At 40.1% G+C, this 21964-nt stretch overlaps 1 protein-coding gene across 1 annotated transcript in view; it reads right to left on the reverse strand.

Annotated features, from left to right (window-relative positions):
- The window catches only part of grik4 (glutamate receptor, ionotropic, kainate 4), a 441808-nt gene that overhangs the window by 18485 nt on the left and 401359 nt on the right, over nucleotides 1-21964 (reverse strand). The window contains exons 13-14 of the mRNA XM_059330837.1: nucleotides 13240-13443; nucleotides 10437-10550 (exon numbers count right to left, since the gene is read on the reverse strand). Coding sequence (XP_059186820.1) covers nucleotides 10437-10550; nucleotides 13240-13443 — 318 coding nt within the window. The remainder of the gene's footprint in view (nucleotides 1-10436; nucleotides 10551-13239; nucleotides 13444-21964) is intronic.

A 21964-nucleotide genomic window follows, 5' to 3' on the forward strand; every position in this document is an offset into this window, starting at 1 on the left:
ACTCAGAGGTAAAGTACTGTTGTGAAGCAAAGCATCGTTGCCAAGCTGCCTCTCCTGGCACTGGCATTATGTGGGTAACAGCAGTATGTGCTGACATGAGTCCTCCTGTTTGCTGGTCCAGTTTGGTGCATGCTGAACCAGCGTTTTGTTAAATGCATGCCCCGCGTGTCCACATCTTAAGCTCCCACCAAGGTGCTGTTATTAAGATGAAGCGAGCTGCAGAGACGCAGGGCACCCATGCTAACAGATGGTGGAGATGTGAAGGTGCAGAGGAGAGAGCAGATAGAGAGAGTAAAGGGTCGGAGGAGACAGAAATCAAAAATATCAACAGAGACCTGGACTCTTGTAGTGTAATATGTGTGCTTTAACACTAAGAGACAAAGTTAGGTTTTCAGAAGCTGGAAGGGAAATCATGGTGAGGCTGCAAGAGACACACTAATGAGCACACAGACACTCAGATAGGCTAAATGGGAACTGCAGAAAATGCATCAAAATCTGTGTGAATGTATCCAAAATGTGTTGTTTTTTCGCCATTTTACAAACATTTTAGGTCTTGTGAAGTGAGTCCTAGAAAGAAAAAGCCTAATTAATCCCCATTTAATCATCATCTTGTGAAAACAAAGAATATGATCTGGGTTACTGTGATATTTGCCAGAATGTTACGTTTAAAGCTGCACTGTTAATATTACAATGGATTAAATGACATGTGTAATGTGAAAAGGTTGTCCTGTAGAGATAAATCAACAGGTAATTAACACTTCAGGCCTTAACACACCAGGGCTGTGATGAAGAAACAGCATTTAAACTATTCACTATAGCAGTGATGTGAATATGTGAGAGTTGCAACACTTTTCAAACACAAATATTGAATTGATTCACGCCAACTCATTCTTCAGAATGTTTTTGTGTGGTCTAGTTTCCTTTTAGTCAATGTGAAATTGAGTTCCCTTGTGCAAACCGTTACACAGTGCAAGTACATGATCACTCAAAGTTGGAAGAAAATATATTTTTTTAACCTCTTTTCATGAAATGATGACACATATCCTTTATTAAACACGGTAAAAGCCTCATTGAGATTAAAAATCTCTTTTTCAAGAGAGACCTGGCCAAGAAGATTGTGACAATGTGATTTATTACTCACAGATAAAGTGCATATCTTCTCAAAACTTTATAAACCAATCTTTTCCAAACATATCATAATGAAAATGAAATCACAATTATGGGCGACCGTGAATATGTCAAGGGCTTTTAATGTGAAAGGTAAGAACTGAAGAAGTGGATCTGCCTTTGTCCAACCTGGTCTCACAGGAATCTGTGAAAAGCCACGGATTTGCTTAACTCAAAATCCGTGGAATAGCCACGGAATCACTCAAATTTCCGTGAAACTGACACGGATTTCGCTACAATGCAAGTTAATATTTTTTCCTATTGGTTTGTTCCAAGTCACGTGACTTTCAAGGTCCCGGCGGTCAGAACAAAAAACATGGCGGACAGTTCTCTAATTTTTAGTGAAAAAAAACAATATTTTGACTTAGTTTCTGCATAAAAATGGATTTTGATCACATTTCTAGCGAGAAATATATGTTTTATTTTCTAAATTTTCACTCAGTGAATGTACATAATCACTTTGTATGTTGGAATAGCCACGGGATATGACTGTCATTAACTTGCATTGTAGCGAAATCCGTGTCAGTTTCACGGAAATTTGAGTGATTCCGTGGCTATTCCACGGATTTTGAGTTAAGCGAATCCGTGGCTATTTCACGGATTCCTGTGAGACCAGGTTGCTTTGTCACAGTTAAAAGGAGTGATAAAGTTTGCCGTCTTTGTTCACACTACAGAGCTTTACTGTTTAACAATCCTCACAAGTAAAGGTGCGACCATAAATGTATAAAGAGAACTGCATACAGTGTTGGAGGGCCCCGTTAATTCCTATGAAAGTTGCTCAGTGCTGCATGAAGCACTTCTGTGTATAAAATTGCCTGGATCTTCTATGGATCTTCTGCACTTTGGGGGCCATATAGAGCAGCCCCACCAGAGACTTCAAGTTTAGCCCTCGACTAACTTGAATAGGGATAAGATAAATCAATCATGCGGCTCTTCTAGACTTTCCAAATGTTATTGTACTGAATGGATGATCTCAATCTGCTCAATTATCCATTGATTTACAGACATCTCTTTCATTGTATTCTAGTCTATGGGAACAAGTCATTTGGACCCCAAATTGGCAACATTAACTGTTTGCTGCACTAAAAATTGTGATTGGTTGATGCCGTTATTTGCAGTGCAAAATCTCAGAAAAAAAAAATCCTGTCATTTTTTTTGCTGTATAATACCCACGTTGTGTGAAAGTTCTCACGGCAAAAACAACAGTTCAAAAGCACACTAAAGTGTGAAATGAATCACACATAAAAAATGCCCCTGGTTTTGATTGCACTGCAGCAACTTTACTGTTTGAGTGTTGTTATGAGCCTCATTTCCACTGATAAACTGACTGTACACTCCCTGCCCTGCACCAAACAGCAGGAGTATTTAGCAGCTAAGAGCCTGATATTTCCCCCAGGGTTTGGTGGAACAAAACACAGCTAAAAGAGAGCGAATATTGGATGTACATTCATCAGGTAAATATTATAAGCAACTTTTCTACACCATGTTAGCCCTAATGGTTTTATAGAGGAGATAATGTGCCAATGTTATGTTTACAGCTTGCTACAAAAAACTGTTGATGCAGGTTTAAACTGGCTTTCACACTGCAGTTCACAGTACAGTGAGTGCACTACTGAATCCTTGTTAGAGAGGAGGTGGCCCATGGAACAGGCTGACTGACTCCTGTTTCCTGTGAGGTAGAGGAATTATGAAACAGTGCATCTGTCCTTCACAGATGCTTACCTCTGATTCATCTCTGCAGCTGAGGACTTGGTGTCACTGCTGTTAGCACAGTTATTAATAACTTATGCATGTAAATATTGAGTGTATTTAGTAATTCAAAAGTTATCAGTGATAAATTGACTTGGGAGAACAATTTACAAAACCACAAGTATACCGCCCGGTCCTCCAAATGGCCTCTGGGTTATTGTTTAAACAGTCGGCTCATATAGGTGGTCCGCTCTCTCTTCATTTCAGAAGGTGAGTCTGTGTGTGCGAGGTGGACTGTCAGTGCCTGTGTGTGTGTGTGTGTGTGTGTGTGTGAGCGTGTGTTTCAAAGCTTGTCAGCAGCTGTCTGTGCTGTCAGTCAGCAGCAGCAGGGCAGATATAGTACGTGCTTGGGCAACCCTGTGCACAGGGCGCACCAGTGCTGAACACAGAGGCAGCAGGTAGCAGAGGAAGACACAGCAACCATAGCTGATCTGCTGGTTACTGCTGAATCCAATCCAATCCAATCCACTTTATTTATATAGCACAATTTTAGCAAACACAAGGTTTCCGAAGTGCTGCACAAACAATAAATACGTAACACAATACAAAGAGATGTAGTAAACAATAGAACAGGAAGATGCAATAAGATAAAATAAATAAAAAATGGTATAAAAATGAATAAAATAAAATGTAAAATGTACTGCCCGCACAAAATAAAATATGCATGAATACAATAAAAACAGAAAATCGTAAAATCATAAAATCAACACTCTACGTGGTGTTAAAAGCCAACGAGAAGAGGTGGGTTTTAAGAAGAGATTTGAAATGAGACAGTGAATGACAGATATACACTCGGAAGAGACATAGGACTTTAAAACTATGACATAATGACCAAACAAATCAGAAGTACTGACATTAGGAATTATTTCAGGAAGAAATTGGCCTATTTTATTTCATAGGCTATTTTTATTTAAGATATTTTTTTATTTAAATGGACACTTTATGGAGCTTTGATTTTTTTTAAAAAAGGTACTCCAGTAACGCTTTATAATAAGGTCCTTAATAACCATTAATTAACAAGTAATAAGGCATTGTTCTCGCTTTAGATCCGGTAGTTGCAAAAAGCATAGTTAACTTATAGTTAACTTAATAATAGATGAGCAATAAAGTATATTTTAATATCAATAAGCAAACAAAATAAGATTAATAAAGGCATGGGAAAGACATAATGGGTGGGTCATGGGTGTTTTGTAATGCCATTATTAACACTTATATAAGCTTATAAACACACAATAATGTTAATAAGCATCTTGTAAGGACTTACAAGGGCCTTATTACTTGTTAATTAATGGTTATTACAAGGACCTTAATATAAAGCGTTACCGGTACTCCTGTTGTTAGTATTTATGATCAATGAAATTTCAAAGTTTCAATAAAACTACTTGTGACATGTCATATTTGGCTTAAAAATATCAGGATATATATCTTATATATCGATATAACGCCTAAATATATTGGGATATGACTTCTGGTCCATTTTACCCAGCCCTAGACCTGGCACATGAGTTAGATATTAAAGTAACCCTGCTGCAATAAAGGGATTATTAGACTGCAACAAGCACCAAATATGAGCATAAATTATAGCCACAGGTTGCAGCGGCTCCTCACATAGAAACATTTGCTGCAGTGTTTGAATTATTTTTATAAGAGGCAGGGGAATCATTTTCTAAAGGTTTATCGTGACGTTAAGATGATAAGAGGGCGTGAGGCAAACCAAAGGACAGGAGAGAATGCAGACATTGTGCAGAGGGTGAAACATCCTTTACGACCCGTTTTTATGAGTACATCTCAACAAATAGAACAGCGAGGAATTGCTGCCTATTATAGTATGTGTGTATCTCTTCTTTCTCTTAACAGGCAGATGAAGAGCTCATTGGTTTTTACCTTGCACTGCCCTTGTTCTCTCTTAACTTTCCCTCTGTCCCTCCTTCATCCCCCCTGCTTTCCCCTTCCTCTCTCTCAGGATTGCCAGGAGGATGGCTGAAGGAGCTGGTGAGGTTATCCAGTCAAGGATTTCACCTAGTCATCCTGCCTCTTTGTATTCACGCCACACTGTTGCCCCCCCGAGGCAGCCTGCCTGAATACTGAGACTTCCCATTGTCACTTCAACTCTCTCTTTCATTCCTCCGTCTTCTCTCCACCCCCTTTTGCTTCTTTTTCTGCCCATTTTTTGCTAATTCTCTTTTATGTTGTCTTTCTTCCTCTCCCTCCCCGTGTTTCCCTACCTTCTGTTTTTTTCCTTTCTTTCTCTGGGCTCTTTGATAGTGTGTGCATTTCTAATTGTGTCGAAGCCCTCAGCTGTTACTGCTGTAGAGATAGCCGCGGGGGCAATCTGCAGAGAGCAGTTGATTTGGCAGAGGTCACAGGGTCAAATTCATAACAACATCCTGCCATCTCCTGGGCTCACCAGGTTGCCTCGCTCTATGTTTGTGTGTTTTGAACATACGTGTGGCTGTGCATTACAGTGTGAAACCATGTGGGTGTGTGTTTTTTCATGCACAAGGCTACATGTGTTTGCAACCGTCAGAGGTCGTGTGCGACCAGAGAGTCAATAAATTTCCGTATGCCGCGGTTTACCCTCAGGGCAGCTGCTGAATCTGACACGGTTTCCACACACCCCTAATTAGCTCCTATATCTAATTAAGTGCCGCTCTCTCTTTCTCTTATGCTGGGTTTACACCAAAAGGTTTTCACAGTACCAGATTAAAAACTGAAAGTCTTTAGTAAACTCACTTCATTGCTAAGTTTAAGGTAGTAATCTGCACTGTTTCATATCAGTCTTTTCCTAGTCTTGGGTTTGGATCATATCAAACGTGTTTGATATTAACGCAAATCTCAGTGACGTAACACAATCAACAACCAATAGATGATCGGTTCCAGACCGGCCAGTAAAACTACTTTGACAGGAAAAAGTAACATCACAATAATGCAAGTAAGCTAAATAAAAATATAGTGATGTCATATATTTACGGCCACAAGCGGGATTTTTGGGGGCGCTGTTTCTTAGTAAAGAGAACAGTAAGCAGCCCCAGTTAAATGTATAAATAAATGTATACATAAATAAGTAATAAATAATCAAGGATTAATATATGATTAACTAAATGAAAGTCGATAGAGCTGATAAATATAATTATTCAATTAAACAAATTATAATTAAATAGGACATAAATGTATATCTTGAATTCATTTCTAAATTTTCCTTTCCTTTATTCTTCCTTATATCTATTTATACTGTAAAATAGTCAACTTTTCATGTCAGAAGAACAGAAACCCCTTTTTCAGCTTTGTGAGGGGGCGTTTTGTGGCGTCTTCTTCTTTTCTTTTTGTTGTTTTTTTTTCAACTCAATTTCTTTTTTCTCTTTCTTTAGATGTGAGCTGATAGTTTTCCAGGAGTCTTTTCCAAATCTTTACAAAGTCGTCTGATGTATAGGTAGCATTAGTCACACACATGCTTACTTTGCCACACAATCCCCAAAATGAAGGAAATGCTGAGATGATGGACCTGGCACAGATATAAAGTACCTCAGAGTCTTGGGGTCTTGGGCTTTTTGTTGCAGGGATGATGAATGTAAGGGAGGGATGACTTTTATGAGAAGAGGTTGACAGTAGCTCTCGGTTATGTCTGGGTTCATAACTCTGATGTCCAATTCATATATTGTACTGGCTCCGGAGGTGAAAGTGCACACTTTGATTTGTGTGTAAAAGCAAATCAAACTTGTTTATATGGCCTCAGACCACATGCATGTCTCAAAGGACACACACTGCACAATATGAGATATACTAGATGACTCAATACAGTACATATACATAACTACAAGCATTCAACCAGCCACATAATAGTCAGGCAAGACAGCTGGCGAACCGAGGCGGGTAGAGATCGTCTTCTGCAAACAAGGTGCGAGCTGTCTGAGATTTGTTCCCATATTTTTTATTTCAATGCGGTGCTGCGTAAAGCATTCAACAGAGTGAGTATACAAGGCAAACAGAGAATCTGTCTTTTTGTGTAACATAAAACAATGACACAGAATAATGTGACAAGTAATTGTGATTCGCCGCTGTGCTGAATCATCAACAGAAAGCCAACTGTGACAGCTGACAGTGTTTACAGTGGAGGAACCAGTGGAGTTTCAGTTCAGGTTTTCTAAGGTTTTCTTACAGGAAATGCACTTCCACTTGCAGGAATAACTCCGTAGGTGAGAGCGTGTGAATGCACTGATCAGGCTAATTATACAATAAGCACATTCTACCCATATATATTTAATTTCCCAGGCAGTAGCCCGGGTAGGCTTAATTTTCACTTATCTGAAAACAATATAGGTGACGTCATTGACAGTTAATATATTTAGCTGGTCAGTGAAAATGCTGCCATTTTCTGGGTTGATGTGATTTCGGAGCAGCAGAGTATTGAGAACAATGAGGTTCTTTGCTAAAAAAATGTTTTTTTAAATCTGTTTTGATGCTTTTTCTACTCAAACTGTCCAGCATCTTATTTACATGCACAGTGCATGTCCTTTTGATAGATTAAAAGGACATTTAAACTGTTGTTTCCTTTCCAGATTACTAGAAATGTGATGTAAAAAATATTTGCGCTCTGCCATTTCTCCTCCCTACTATCTCTTGTGTGACTCAGTACTGACCCCACACACAACTTAGAGACCTGCATTTATTTTGATTGTTATGTTTCAACCACTAATTCACATGCAAATTGGCTTACATCTCAATTTATTTTGGGTTGCATTAGGCCCTGACAAAATGACCTGGAGCCCTTTTTGCTTGTGTTTTGTGTATTTGCATGCGTTTTTGCTCTCAGGGCCACTGTATCTCTCACCTGTGTGCACAGAGAGAGGACACACAGAGACACTGTGCAGCTGCTGATTGAGTTTGATTCTGAGAAGCTAAAAGGTTCTGAAAAGTTGCTAAATCCAGAAAGAAAATCACCAAGTTGGCAACACTGTGTAATATCCATTACACTTTACATCTGAGTAATATCTATTACACATTAGTCCAACTCCGGGGATGGAGGCTCGTCCAGTGCGGACATAGGTGACTGAGTGTGCTTGTTCATGCCACCAGGGCTATAGATGAGTAATTTTGCAAAAATAGGATTCTGCCTTTTATTGTTGTAAAAATGATAATTTATACTAAGAACGGAGTAAATTGACTGATTACTCAGCATCTGAATATGTTAAAGTCCTAATGAATATACAGTCATGGAAAAACATTTTTAGACCACCCCTTGTTTTTTTCACTTTATTGTTCATTTTAATGCCTGGTACAACTAAAGGTACATTTATTTGGAGAAACATAATGATAAAAACATAAGAGTTCAATTGAAGAGCTGATATGTAGACATTTTCCATGGTTTTCTTCATAATGATTTGGTTATTATAAAGAAAACCATGGCAAATGTCTAAATATTAGCTCTTAAATTAAACTCTTATGACCTATTTTTGTTGTTATCATTATGTTTCTCCAAACAACTGTACCTTTAGTTGTACCAGGCATTAAAATAAACAAGAAATTGAAGACATCTAATCTGATCTAATCATTTTTTCCATGACTGTATATTCATGGTAAGACAAAGAAGATCCACAATAAAAGAGAAAATCTGTGTGTGTTTGAGAGAGAGAGAGAATGCATATATACTGATAAAGAGAAGAGAATGAGATTCGATGACCGTCTGAGGTTAATAATACTCAAAAGGCGCCTTTATTTTATTGCATTCGTCCTTCTCATTGATTAGACTGAAATTTTCATTTAAAGTTTGAAATAAGCAGCAACCCCCCTTGTAGAAATCACTGTGTCTCAGATCAATAGTCAGTGGATTAGAACTAAACAAGTGCAGTCACAGAAATTCAAATATCGAATTTTAGAGCCATGCCGAGGGACCGCTCTGAGTCAGATCTGAGAAATGCTGAGGGACAATGGGAGGATAAAAGTAGCATGAAGACAGACAGAGAGAAAGACAAAGATAAAGGGGACACCTGTCTTCACATTCCCTCTAATCTCATAACGTTTTCTCTTCTCTGTATCTTTTTAAAACAAGGTACAGGGAGGAAGAAGAGCTTTAACAACCGGGTGTTTTCATTAATGATAAATTATTCATGTATCTGTTTATGTAATCTATTTATTTTCAAAAATGTTTTGTTTTTTTGTTAATATGTATTATTTAAATATGCATGTTTAGGGGGAAAAAAAGTGTTAATTGAGTAGTGGAGAAGGTTTAAATAAGTATATGCTTCATCCTTCTCCTTTTCGGACATGTTGCGTTCACATTACAGCGTTTGTTTTGACTATTGCAATTTTTTTTGTTTTGATTATTCTCATTGGATGTATTTGTTTTTGTGTTTACTTTGTTGTGTTACTCGCACATGTTCGAAATAAAAAGCTGAACTGAAAAACCTCCACACACCAGCGCTTTATCTCCATAATAATCCTTCTTCATTTCCTTTTTTATTGACCTCTTACTCAGGAATTTGGCGTCACCTGGGTCAAGCCTGTGCTAATTCAACTCTGTGACTCTGTGTGCCAGCCCTGAGGGACATCAGTTCCATATCACCACCTGCCTGCTTTCCTCCCACTTCAGAGGTGATACGCCACCCGGCAGCCCATTTAACACTGCACCTGCTGCGAGCATCGATTGATTCTCTCCAACTGTTGGCGCTCAATTGAGTCCCTCACTGCTACACCTATTAGCGCTGTGTGTACACTATGGGAAGGTGAGAAGGAGGGAGGTTTACAAGAAGGGGAGCAAGAGAGAATGTGAGTAAATGCCCCTCTGGGAAACAATGCACGTGCCAGATCACCTCGGTGTGGACTGTGGCCCGTGCCATACTGGGCCCCGCTGTGTCACCTTGGGGCGGACTGATGATTAATGTGCCACTGACTCGACAAACACTGGCTCATTTCCACCTGCACTGCTGTTATTTCTCTGTTCCTTGCTTGTGCTTGCTCTCTGCGGAGCATGGAGGGCGTTTCTCGTGTGAATAAGATGGCCAAACCCAAGCAGAGGGCAAGCAGAAAACAACTGTGCAACTGGTACATTCATCAAGGAAGTTCACACAGTAAAACACACGCCATCTGGTGCCGGCAGGATGGAGGGGGGGCACAGCAACAGAAGGAGGAAACAGGCAAACACAGGCGAAGTGAAAAGAGCTGGACACTATTAAAAAAAGTTGAGACTGCAGGGACAGACGGCAAAGGATGTTGGGGAGTAAAAGAAGAAGCAAGAAAGTGAGACTAAGGGTTGGAGGAGAGGAGGAGAGAAGGAAGAGCAGCGTATAGCCTTGGAAACACACAGATGGAGGAGCTGAAAGGTAAAAAGAGGCGCAAAGGTGCTCAGGTTTTTGAAGCATTTGTACAGACTAAGAAAGATAGACTCTACAGCCCAAAAGGGAGAGTGGTTCTTTTCCAGCCATTAGACAAGGCTGACGGCCTGCTGGGGTACGTCTGCAAGCTGCACAATGCCTGTGTGTGTGTGTGTGTGTGTGTGTGCGTGTGAATTGCGGGAGGTAACTCACCAAGTGGACGCGGTACATGATGCTGATGCCGAGGGTCATGAAGGGCTTGGAGAAGTCGATGACCTTTTCGCGCTCTGCTGTGATGGTGAGGCCCGCCACTGCCAGGTCAGCTTTCTGAAAAACAGAGGGTGAGAAAAAGAATCGCATCATGCAGTCTAAAAAGCAGGCCGAGCGCAGCTGTGAGGCCGTAACATGCGTTTATGACATAACCAATAATTTAAGCTCTTGAAAGGATGACATAAGAAGTGGGCTACTAGATGCTAATTCCCTAATAATGCCCTTTTGTATCCCAAAGCCCCTTTGTCCGCCAATAGTGCTATCTGTGGTGAGGATAATCCAGCATTGGCACTGTGTGTGTATGTGTCGATGTGCTGTGTGTGTTTCTGTATCTATGTGCTGTGTGTGTGTTTGTGTGTGTGTGTGTGTGTGTGTGTGTGTGTGTGTAGGGCACAAGAGAGCTGAGGGTAACCATTGTGGCCGGCCAAGGGAACACTGTCAAGACAAATCACTTGACAAAGCAGCGGCTGGTAAAACACACACTTTGAAACACACAGACGCACACACGTAGAAATGGTCAATGTACGCTGAATACTGTATGGCTCCCTGCTAATAATACAGGCCAGCAAAGTGCAACTGCAAGGGATTTTTCATCTCCCTGAGGAGCAAAGAGTGAAAGCAGCAACGCATTGCTCTTTGTCTGCTGCAGGAGAACTAAGAGGATTGGGGAGACGGAGAGGAATGGGAGGATGAGAGCGAGGAGAGAGGGGAGCTCTGCTGCAGCACTGCAGATGCCACTCAAAATCCACAACACACTGTTTGTATCTCCAGGAAAGAGAGAGGCAGGGAAAAGGGCATCTGGCATGCATAAAAAGAGTGTTTTTGCAACAACATCCATTTTGATGTGATGTGAAAATGTCTCTTTTTCCCATATTTATTTGAACCTTTAGGTTTAAAACGCTAGTAGAAGACATTTAGAGCTCCACGGAAAAAGAAAAAGCTCCAATCCAGCTCTGTCTGTCTGTCTGTGCTTCAATTAATGCGTTCCACTGCAAAATTTCCACCTCTTTAACCTCGCCCCAGCCTACACTCCACGCTGAAGCCTAATGCCTCCTGCTGCCCTACCCTCCGCCCGCAGGCTCTGACCCTCCATCATCAGCTGTCCCCAGCCTCCGCCTCATCTTTTTTTCCCTCTCTCTTTCTCTCTCTCCATCGTTTGAAAGTCTGATCGCCTGCTCCCAGTGCCGGAAGGAAGCTGCACGGAGGGAACGACCATCCAGGCAATTTCCAACAAAGAAAGTCACTGATCCTTTGAAAAATGAACACACGTTCGTAACAGCCGCTGAAATATTTATGCGACGATAGAATATTAATATTGATTACTAGATTCCTCTGCCTGCCTGCTGTTATGCCTTCTAGTACAACTGAAAAAAAAGAGAAAAAACACGCTAATGTCGGCTGTTCAATATTGCATCATATCTGTTTCCACTTGCATTCAATCACATCATGCTAACCCCAAAAATAAAACTTGTGCATGTAAGGGATACATTAAACATTACCCTCTAGGATGTAGTATTTGACTTTTAGAGTTCAGTCTTCGGAGATGCCTCTGTTCTCTAACGGGAGCACTGAGGATTATGGAAGCAGGACATACTGTACTAAGACTTTGGTCTGGATTCCTCCTGGCATGCCTCATTGTTAGCTCAGGCTGTCTGACACCCGTCAAACTAATCACCCTCACACAGTGAAATATTGTACGGTGTGAGTGGTACTGGCAGGGACACAGGTATATGTTGTCCGGAGTAACCCAAGGCCGCCCTCCTTTGCTGCTGCACAGTGTATATTTCATATCCTTTTTAAACTCATCCATTAAACTTGCAACCACGGCTGTTCCTTTCACAATCTTTTTACTCTGCCATCTTTTCCATCCCTTTCTAAGCCTTTAAGCAAACAAGCTCAAGCCTTTCTGTCCACTGTGGAACATCCCTCCAGATGTCCCCCATCCCATGACAAATCCCTCTCAAGCACGTCTCAAATTCTCGTCTGCCCTTCCGCCGCCGCCACTCCACAACTCAAGCTGCTGCCAGAGACACACGTTGACTTCCACTGTGGCCCTTCTGAAGGTCACTCTTTCACAGGCGACTTACAGGAGACGAGGGCGGCGGCAGGCTGTGACAATAACAAGAGCAGGCACTCTCACTTGCTTTACATACTTAATGGCTTTGCCCTCCATTAGCCCACAGAATTAAGACAGATCACCTCTTAGGAGTGGCTCAATCTCTCTCGACTTCATTTCTCTTTTCCTCTTCCTCACTCCAGCCTTCCTCCTCACTATATTTTACTCCTGTTTCACTTCTTTTCTTCCCCCTCTTCTCTCCATGGCACCCTTATATAACCTTATCTGCCTGTGAACAGCTACACACAGCGTAGCTGGAGGAAGTGTAACACCTCACTCAGAGATTTAACAGCAACAACATAGACTGATTCAGGAGGAAAGTCTGTTAAGGTCAGTTCAGAAGGCTTAAGGAAAGGAGCTGACAGGGAACAAGCCACCAACAAGCTGTGACTGTTTTGGAAAATAGAATAAGCTCAAAAGACCAGCTGTTGAATGAAAAGTGTGTCCATGACATGAAAATGGGTAGCTGTGATCTATATGACAGCAGAAATCCACTTATGTGTTTGTTTGGCCAGAGGAAGTGCTTTGGACACTGTTCTGCTTACATGTATAATGTGATAGAGATGAGAATTTGTGGTTGTTGGTTGTAGGGCTTTTTAACAGTCTGTGCATGTGTATATATTTACATACCCTTGAGATGAGCTCTCCGACCATGCCAGTCCATGTCCCGTTGGCTCCGGGAACCCCGTACAGTCCGTCCCCCACAAGACGGATGCGATACTTGAACTTGAGAATGTCTGCCAGCTCCTTCAGCATGTCCACGCAGAAGCCTTCGTATCGCTCGTTTCCCTCCAGTTCTTGGTGGTTCTGCCGAAGCATCACATATGGATTCTCCTGAAAAACACACAGGGTTTGTATGTTAGACAGCACATCTCCAACCGACCGTCTATAGATGATAGTGTGACGATCCAGACTGGTCACAAAAGGTGACCGAGCCTTTTGGGCCCCAAAGCTTTGGAAAAACCTGCCTGGAGATCCAAACTCAGTGTCATCTTTTAAATCTCTTCTTATAACGTACTTTTATTTTATTGCCTTTTATTGACCTTTTCCTTCTTTTACATTGTTTTATAAATTGTTTAATTGTTTTATTTAGGTGTTCTTAATTGCATTTTGTTTTATTGTCAAGCACTTATAGCATTTGAAAATTATTATTATTATTATTATTATTATTATTATTATTATCATCATAAGATACTGACATATTGTACAGTCACAGGAAACACAATTCATACTGGACTGAACTGTTCAGTTTATTTATCATCAGTTTGTGAAAATAAAAAGTTCTGAAAAATAACTCTTGAAAATATGAAGTTAGAAGGAAGTGGGAAAAATGGTTCAAACAGCGTGCTACTGAGGTGATTATGGGAATTCAGTGTTTCTGTGGACTTGACATATTCTTGAGACTAAAAGTCAGTTAGAAAGTTAGAAATACTTCAGTCTGTTTGTCTGGTTAGTAACGTTAATTATGGTGGTGTGAATTCGAACCCTGGTGTGGACCAAAAAAAGCAAACTGAGAACTGAAAGTTTCTGGTGTGAAAGCAAACGAACCAACCACATGCTTTTTTGACAGCAGATATGTGGTTTTAGCATCATTTCAAAAGCTAAACTACTAATTAATCCATCTGCTGATCGTGAAATATGTTCAGGAAGCAATCCTCTAATTGATCTGTACACGTCAGCGCGGGGATTTTCCGTGATTAACAGGTCAAAAGCTGTTAAATCTAGTGTTGTATCCTATTTCATATACTTTGTCAGTTCATTAAACCCATTAAAAAGTGTGTGACAGCGATCCCACAGTAATAAGTCCTAAATCATTACTATACAAGATGCGTCCTCTTCGTCCTGTCCTGACCTATTAGATGTCATTCTCATAAAAAAAGTCGGGTACTTTGCTTCTTCTCCAGGCTGCTGTATATGCTCTCTCCTCATTGGAATATAATTCAAATTGCTCCATATGCTATATGGACATTTTAATAAGACATATGAAGCTTGAAATCTCTTCATGAGCTCATAGTGACACAAAATAACATAAATATACAGATCAGAAGAGCCAAAGTGCTGCATAAACTTCTGTCGTTCTTTTTTTTCACCTGTTCCCTGATAGATTTATGATGCAGGACGACTATCGCCATAACTGTCACAAGCAACCCGTCAGTCTGAAATTTAATCCTCTTGGTTCATTGATAAATTAATGCAGCAATGTATAATTATTTGCCCCTGGGTCGAGACTTGAAATGTCTGACAGCGTCCTTAGTTTTACTCTGTTGCTTTGATTTTTACAATTCTTTTTAAAAGCCTCTACAACTGTTTGTAAGTGTTCTACTAAATTGCCCGAGTGCCTCTTTAATGTTTAATATGATGGCTTCACAGAACTTAACTGAAGGAAGAGTAGTGGAAGCATCCTATATGTCCTTTTAGAGGTCATAGTTCACATCAGGTTTACTGCCTTCAATGAAAAGTGAGATTTGTGGATTTATAGCACAGCCTGACACTAAAATAGGTGCGTGCTAATCTGTTTCATCCAGCAGTTTTCTCCCCACCACACACACACACACGCACACGCACGCACGCACACACACACACACACACACACACACACACACACACACACACACACACACACACACACACACACACACACACACACACACACACACACACACACACACACACACACACACACACACACACACACACACACACACACACACACACACACACACACATCCAAATACACACCTATTTACAACCTGTCTTTTAGGGAACCAACTCTCTGTTCGGCTGTCTGTTTATTTATGTCTTGTTTTGTCATTTAGTTGATGTGGTTGGAAGATTTAAAGAGCCCCGAAGTGATGTATTTTGGAGCCGCCCTTATTGCGCTATTTTTCAAATAATGCAACTGTCAAACTGGTGTGCTCAGGCTCCACTACATCATAAAAAAGACAGTGTTATGTACCACTTTGCTGTTGCTCTATCCCTGCACTCAGCTCATGAATCCAACTAAAACGAACTTACTTTGGCAACGTGACATCAGATAACAGTGATTAACAAGTCTTAGCGTTTCCTCTTGCTGACGCTCTATTTTTAAAACTAAACAAAAAAAGGAACTGAAGTTCTTTTGACTTTATTCTTATAGATAGAAGTATTTTTTTAACAACTCACACATTTTTTTTAACCAGGAGCCTGTTCAACAGATGGTTGACTTGTTATGCCAACACCAGGGCCTGTGTAATTCACCACAGAGTCATGTGCGTAAGCCACTCAAAGCCACTGTGACTGCTTTCGGGAAGGTAAAGCACAAGTAGTAGTGTTGCAGTGTATTTTCAAAACTGGAATAGGATTGTATTCTCTTTGCCACAGCTGGAGATACTTATTTGTGTGGTAGCTGGTTGACTGGCGATTGATTCGCCTCGCAGTGAACGCTACGAAAACAGCAGATCTACTGAATTCGGGAATGTATGAAAACTTGGTGCACATCAGGTGGCACAAATGTTACTGTGACTTGCCCTGTTGTTATAGCAACTGCCTGGTTCCACCTGTAGCGGCGTACAGAGCGAGGGGAGGAGGTGGGGGTGGGGGTCAGACACCAGATTGGGCGGCTTTGCCTGTTTCTCGCTGCATCACTGGACAGTAGAACCCACAGCCTCCTGCTCTGCTGTGATAAGATGGAGAATAAAATGACTACTGATCGACTCTCTGTCTGTCTGTGTAACTCTGTACCTAGTATCTGCATATGGATTCAATTTATCTAACCAGGCTCTTAGTTCGATTAAACAGACACTCTGTATAGCAACAATAATCTGCAGCGTCTTACAGAGAGAGGTAGATGACAGAGATCTCATTACAAGATGAGTCAGATGATCACGTGTATGTTAAAATATGCATTTGGTAGTATTATTTATTTTCATTTTGTCAAAAAATCCCATAAAAAGATCAAAGCCAATGATGAAAAGTATCCCTGATGTAGCTTATTGCATAGATCTCCAATATTGTTCAAAAATAATTAAAATCAATTTCAGTTTATTGCATATACAGCGTCCTGCTGCTGTAAATACTCACCAAAACTCCAAACCTGACTTCTAAAAATTACATTTATATTATAATAATCCCTAATTCTCAACTACATTGTACTGGATCTGCAACTTAACATGTGCCTGGATTGTGATCATAAGCAACATTTTTGGAGTAAAAGAAGCGCTTTGTTTTGTATCCGATACTGGTAATAGTCAGCTGGGAAGGTGAGTGTACTAAATGTGAGATTCTGACTCGAGGGTTTCTGTCCTAACTGAAAGTGGTTAGGCAACAGCAGCGTTTTGGTTCAAGTGATAGTTCCTATTTCAAGAAATAGTGTTGTATGAGAAGTTACCACTATTCTGATGGTGCTTCTCAAAGTCGAGGAAGGATCCTCGAACGGCTGAATTTGAAGGATGCTACATCATCGAAACCTGCCAAAGGACTTTTCAGATGTCAAGGATCCTCAGAAATCAACAGAAGACAGAATCCTTCTTTCGGTGAATTTCCAAGCATCCTCAGCGAGGCTTGTGCACCCATAATGCTTTGCACACAAGCTTCTTCTTCTTTGGCACAGTAGATGAGCCTTTGAACCAGGTGGCAACCTCCAGTGAGGCAAACCAGGAAGTGCTATTTAATCTGCAGTCACCAAAAATTCCAACAGGGGGCGCTGATAGCTGTTGCAAAAGCATTTCATTCCTATCTATCTCAGTATAAAATGAGAAAACTTCTCACTTGATTTATTACCTCAGAATTTTTTTTATTTTACACTATATGGTCTCAATGGCTAGGTAAAAAAACTTCTTCAAGACAATATGACGTTAAATGTGAAAATAATGGTCCCATTTAGAAGAAAATAGAAGATCAAGAATCGTATGATTTTGGGCGTGGCTACCTTTGATTGACAGGTGTCTAACAAGGCGAGCCGTCATCAGGAGAGAAGAATAGCAATGCGTATCCACGGCAATGTGTCAATAAAAGTTTTAAAAAAGGTTAAAAAAAAAATAGAACGGTCTAACACTTTGAACTTTTCTTTTTTTTTTTTTTTACATTTTTAATTTTTATTTTGGGAGAGCATTATAATACAATGCTTACTTTCAGATACTTTCAATACAATAGTATTTCTGCCACTCAAAATCAAGGTTTTTTTTGTTTACAAAACAAGAAACAAGATACAGAAAGTTAAGTGTATTACATTTGAGAATTTTGAACAAACTGGGAAAGGTAGGCATATGTAAAAGAGCAAATAGGAAAAAAGAAAAGAAAAAGAAATTATCCACCAGGGAGTTTTTAAATGAAATATAAGTAATACAAACTAATCAGTAGACCCAATAAAACATTAAATAATAAAGTATACAGTATCCATACAGTACTTCAGTCTGTTCCAGATTAACATATTTAACCCACGTGGACCACAGTTTAATACATTTATCTTTCTGAAGGCGAAGGCAGAAGGTAATCCTCTCCATAAGATAAATGTCATCTACTATAGCTATCCACTCCTGCACCGTAGGTGGCTCAGGGAGCAACCAACGTCTTCTGAGTGCTTTTTTACCAGCGGTTATCAAAATACCAAATAAATATTCATCAGCTTGCCTGACCTGTAAATCTAAATTTCCTAAAAATAATATGGAAAACTGCATGGGCAGGTTAGTGTTAAATATGCCACTTAATACTTTATGAAGCTCTATCCAGAAGGATTTAACCATTGGGCACTCCCAAAAGACATGCCAGTGATTAACTTTGACCCTTTCACACTGTATTTTCACTTAATGACAGTTCATTTGGACACTTTGTTCATTTAAAAATGTCTTGTTCAGCGTTAGGTTGGACTAACAGACACTCCAAGGAGTCGCTGTTCATTTTTTCAGGTAAATAACATACATTTGTTTTTTGTTTTTTGCAAAAACTAACATCCCAGTTAATGCTACAGTTAATGCTAACATGAATTAGCAGCGACTTTGCTCAGTCAGGTTGAGGTGTAGAGAGGCGTGTAGTCAGTGTCGTTATAACCCTTTCGCTCCTCCACAGTCCAAATATGGTCTGCTCCGCGTTTCGGAAAACAAGATGGCGACACACATAAAGCAAGATGGCGACGAGCGTACAGTCTCAAACGGGCAGTCCACAAAGCAATGGGTGACGTCACAGTGACTACGTCCATTTACAGTCTATGGGTGGTGCGCTATGCTATTTCTTAAATTTTTTTAAATAAAAGTGGTTATCAAAATACCAAATAAATATTCATCAGCTTGCCTGACCTGTAAATCTAAATTTCCTAAAAATAATATGGAAAACTGCATGGGCAGGTTAGTGTTAAATATGCCACTTAATACTTTATGAAGCTCTACCCAGAAGGATTTAACCATTGGGCACTCCCAAAAGACATGCCAGTGATTAACTTTGACCCTTTCACACTGTATTTTCACTTAATGATAACAGTTCACTTAATGGTCTCAAACGGGCAGTCCACAAAGCAATGGGTGACGTCACAGTGACTACGTCCATTTTTCATAGACAGTCTATGGGTGGTGCGCTATGCTATTTCTTACATTTTTTAAATAAAAGTATTTCTTCTTCCATTTCAAAAAAATGTTGAAAAGCACTGATGCCAAAACCACTAGCATGTCGTGCACGTGTTGAACGTATAGGACCTGTCCAATTACGACATGACACACCTGCATACTCCAAGCCTGTTGCATTGATGTGTTATACCAGTGACTGGAAGGACTCTTGCCTCTGTAGGACCAAGCTCAGAAAGGCCTCCTGTCCTATCAAGGACTTGACTTTGAGTGTATTACTTACAGTAGATGGCAAATTACTTAAATGGAAGTTATGCAATGTGCTGCTGTGGGCAGAAGCATTTATTTAGCCAGCTCAAAAAAAAAAAATCTGTTTTAACTTAAGTGGTCTCTCTCCTACACTAACCAAGTGTGAACGTCTTAACAATCCATAAAATAGTTTTATTACACTGTAGTTGGTACAAGGGGACATCTTACTGCAAAGTGGCCATTGTGCTCTTTGAAATAATGAATTACTCTGTCAGTGGACACTTTCTTCATTTTCTGACTTTTCTTTATGTAAAATGTATACATTCAATTTGTGTTTCAGGCAGCATTATGTTTGCTTCAAAATGTTTTTTCTTTTGCAGATAAGTAATATATATCAATGAAGCAAATCAGTGGCTGAAAATGGCTGTCAACAAATCAGCTGTTTACTTCTGTTTGTGTTAACAACAACAATGGCAATTTCTTGGAAATATTTGTCTATTTCAAAAAACTAAATATTCCTGAAATCATTTTTAATGATTACCATTTCCATTTCCGAGTTGAGGAGGAGGACATGTTCCCATCAGTAATTTAATTTTTCTCAGTTGCATGTTAACTGGCACAAGGACAGAAGTCCGATTAGACGCCAAAATTGAATTTTAAACATAGCTCGATTAAACTGTGCATGTAAACGCACTTTCAGAGGTTGGCTTTTATAAACATTATATACATAATGCAAGACAGACTCAGGGGGCAGGGAGAAATAAAGAAACACACAGACCTGCTACAGCACTTAACAGCTCTTAACAGAACAGAGCGCCTGTAAGGTTCCTGGATGAATGAATTTTGTGTCCTACTACAAAATTAATTTAGCAAAAAACATAATTCTCTTCCCAGATTCTTGTTGATTTATGTGTATGAAGAACGGTAAAAGCATTTTATGTTTATATCAAATGACCTCTGTCATTAGGAGTCTCTAAGAGTAAGGCTGAAAATATTACCTTTTTTTCATGTCTTCCCTGCATCCCTGTGCTGACTTGGTTAAGTACAGACTAATAAAATGAGACCTTGCAAACATCCATCAATCACACAGTAAAACCAAACAGCAATCAATAACACAAGGACGGCCTGACTATTATCAAAATGTTTTTCCCCTCAGGAACCATTTCTTCTGTTGTGTTTGTCCCTTTTCTTTGATTCCATGTTTCTCTGTGCTCCACTTGCTGTATTAAAATGCCCAGCCAAAATCTCCCATTAACCAGATATGTGCTGGGTTGCTGAAATGGAAACACAACTGCTAATAAAAGTTGATATATCTGCCGCAGTTCACACTCATACAAAAACTTCCACCAAACAGTGACAAAAAAAGCCCCACTTCCACTAGAAGCCTTTTTGTGAAGTTGAGAACAAAATCCTATAAAAATAACTATATAAAAGGTATGAAAAGTCTATACTGGGGTATAAAAGTGCTGTCTTCCATGAAGGCAAAATCACAAGGAAATTCCATCTACCTCCTTTTGCACACCGCAGCAAAACAGCAATAAAGCTATGAGTTTGAAGCTTTAAAGAAATGCAGACTTTTAAAGGAGCCTCTTATTCCCAGGCCAAAAGGAGTCTGGTTGTGGACTGATAACTTTGGAGGAAGCAGCACACTCTCACATATGCACAAGCCAGTACACATACACACACATAAAGACGCAGAGCGCCAGGTGCACTGGTGGGTGATGTTCCCATTCAACTTCACACACCACAGTGGAGTCTCCCCCCCTTTTAAAACCTTGGGGTGTTCAAAATGTCTTCACACAACCCTCCTCGCTTTCCTCAACTGTTTTCTTATCCTTAAAAACTTGCTCTCCAGAGCCCGGCGAACTGGCAGCTGAGATATAATTCTCTCCCAGGGTTTGGTAGTACTGTTTGAAGAAGAGACACAGAAGCTCTGACAATACTCGGAAAAATACTAGGTCATTAGAAAAAAAGGCCAGGTCGTGTACATTTTTTATAAAAGCAATCTCAAAAAAACAGATTTGCACTCGACAGTAAAGAAATAGCAGAAAATGTGGTGAAAACAGACGCACACAAACTTCAAAAAACAGGGACAGATCTTGTGTCTGTGTGTGCAGATTCAGGTGCACATGTCTCAGTGCTGCTGAGCCCATTTGCCAGCAAATCTGCCTCTGTGTCTGCTTTTATCAGTGAGCTCTATGTGCACTGTTGGATCCTCACCAATGCGAGTGGATATGAGAGCACTCAGTGACACTAGGGTAGTCTGCAGGAAAACCCAGAATGACCATGAGAATTGTAGCCTACAAATGCAGAAAGAGGCTCTTACAGAAGGGACTTTTTCCCCAGCTTTAACAAGGAAAATGGGTCTTGAGTTGGGATTTAAATATTGAGACGGTATGATTCCCTAACAATGGCAGAAAGCTGGCATCAAAGAGAAAGAGATGTCCCTACAGGTAAAGCTCTGCTCCGTTTGATTTCTTTCAGAAATGAGGAATTACAAGGAGTCCTGGATTCTGTGAGCATGAGTAGTGTTTAAGAGCGTAATTAAATGGGGGATATATTAACACCCAAGACTG

This window comes from Centropristis striata, chromosome 4 (genome assembly GCF_030273125.1).
Source record: "Centropristis striata isolate RG_2023a ecotype Rhode Island chromosome 4, C.striata_1.0, whole genome shotgun sequence".
NCBI classification, from domain to species: Eukaryota; Metazoa; Chordata; class Actinopteri; order Perciformes; family Serranidae; genus Centropristis; species Centropristis striata.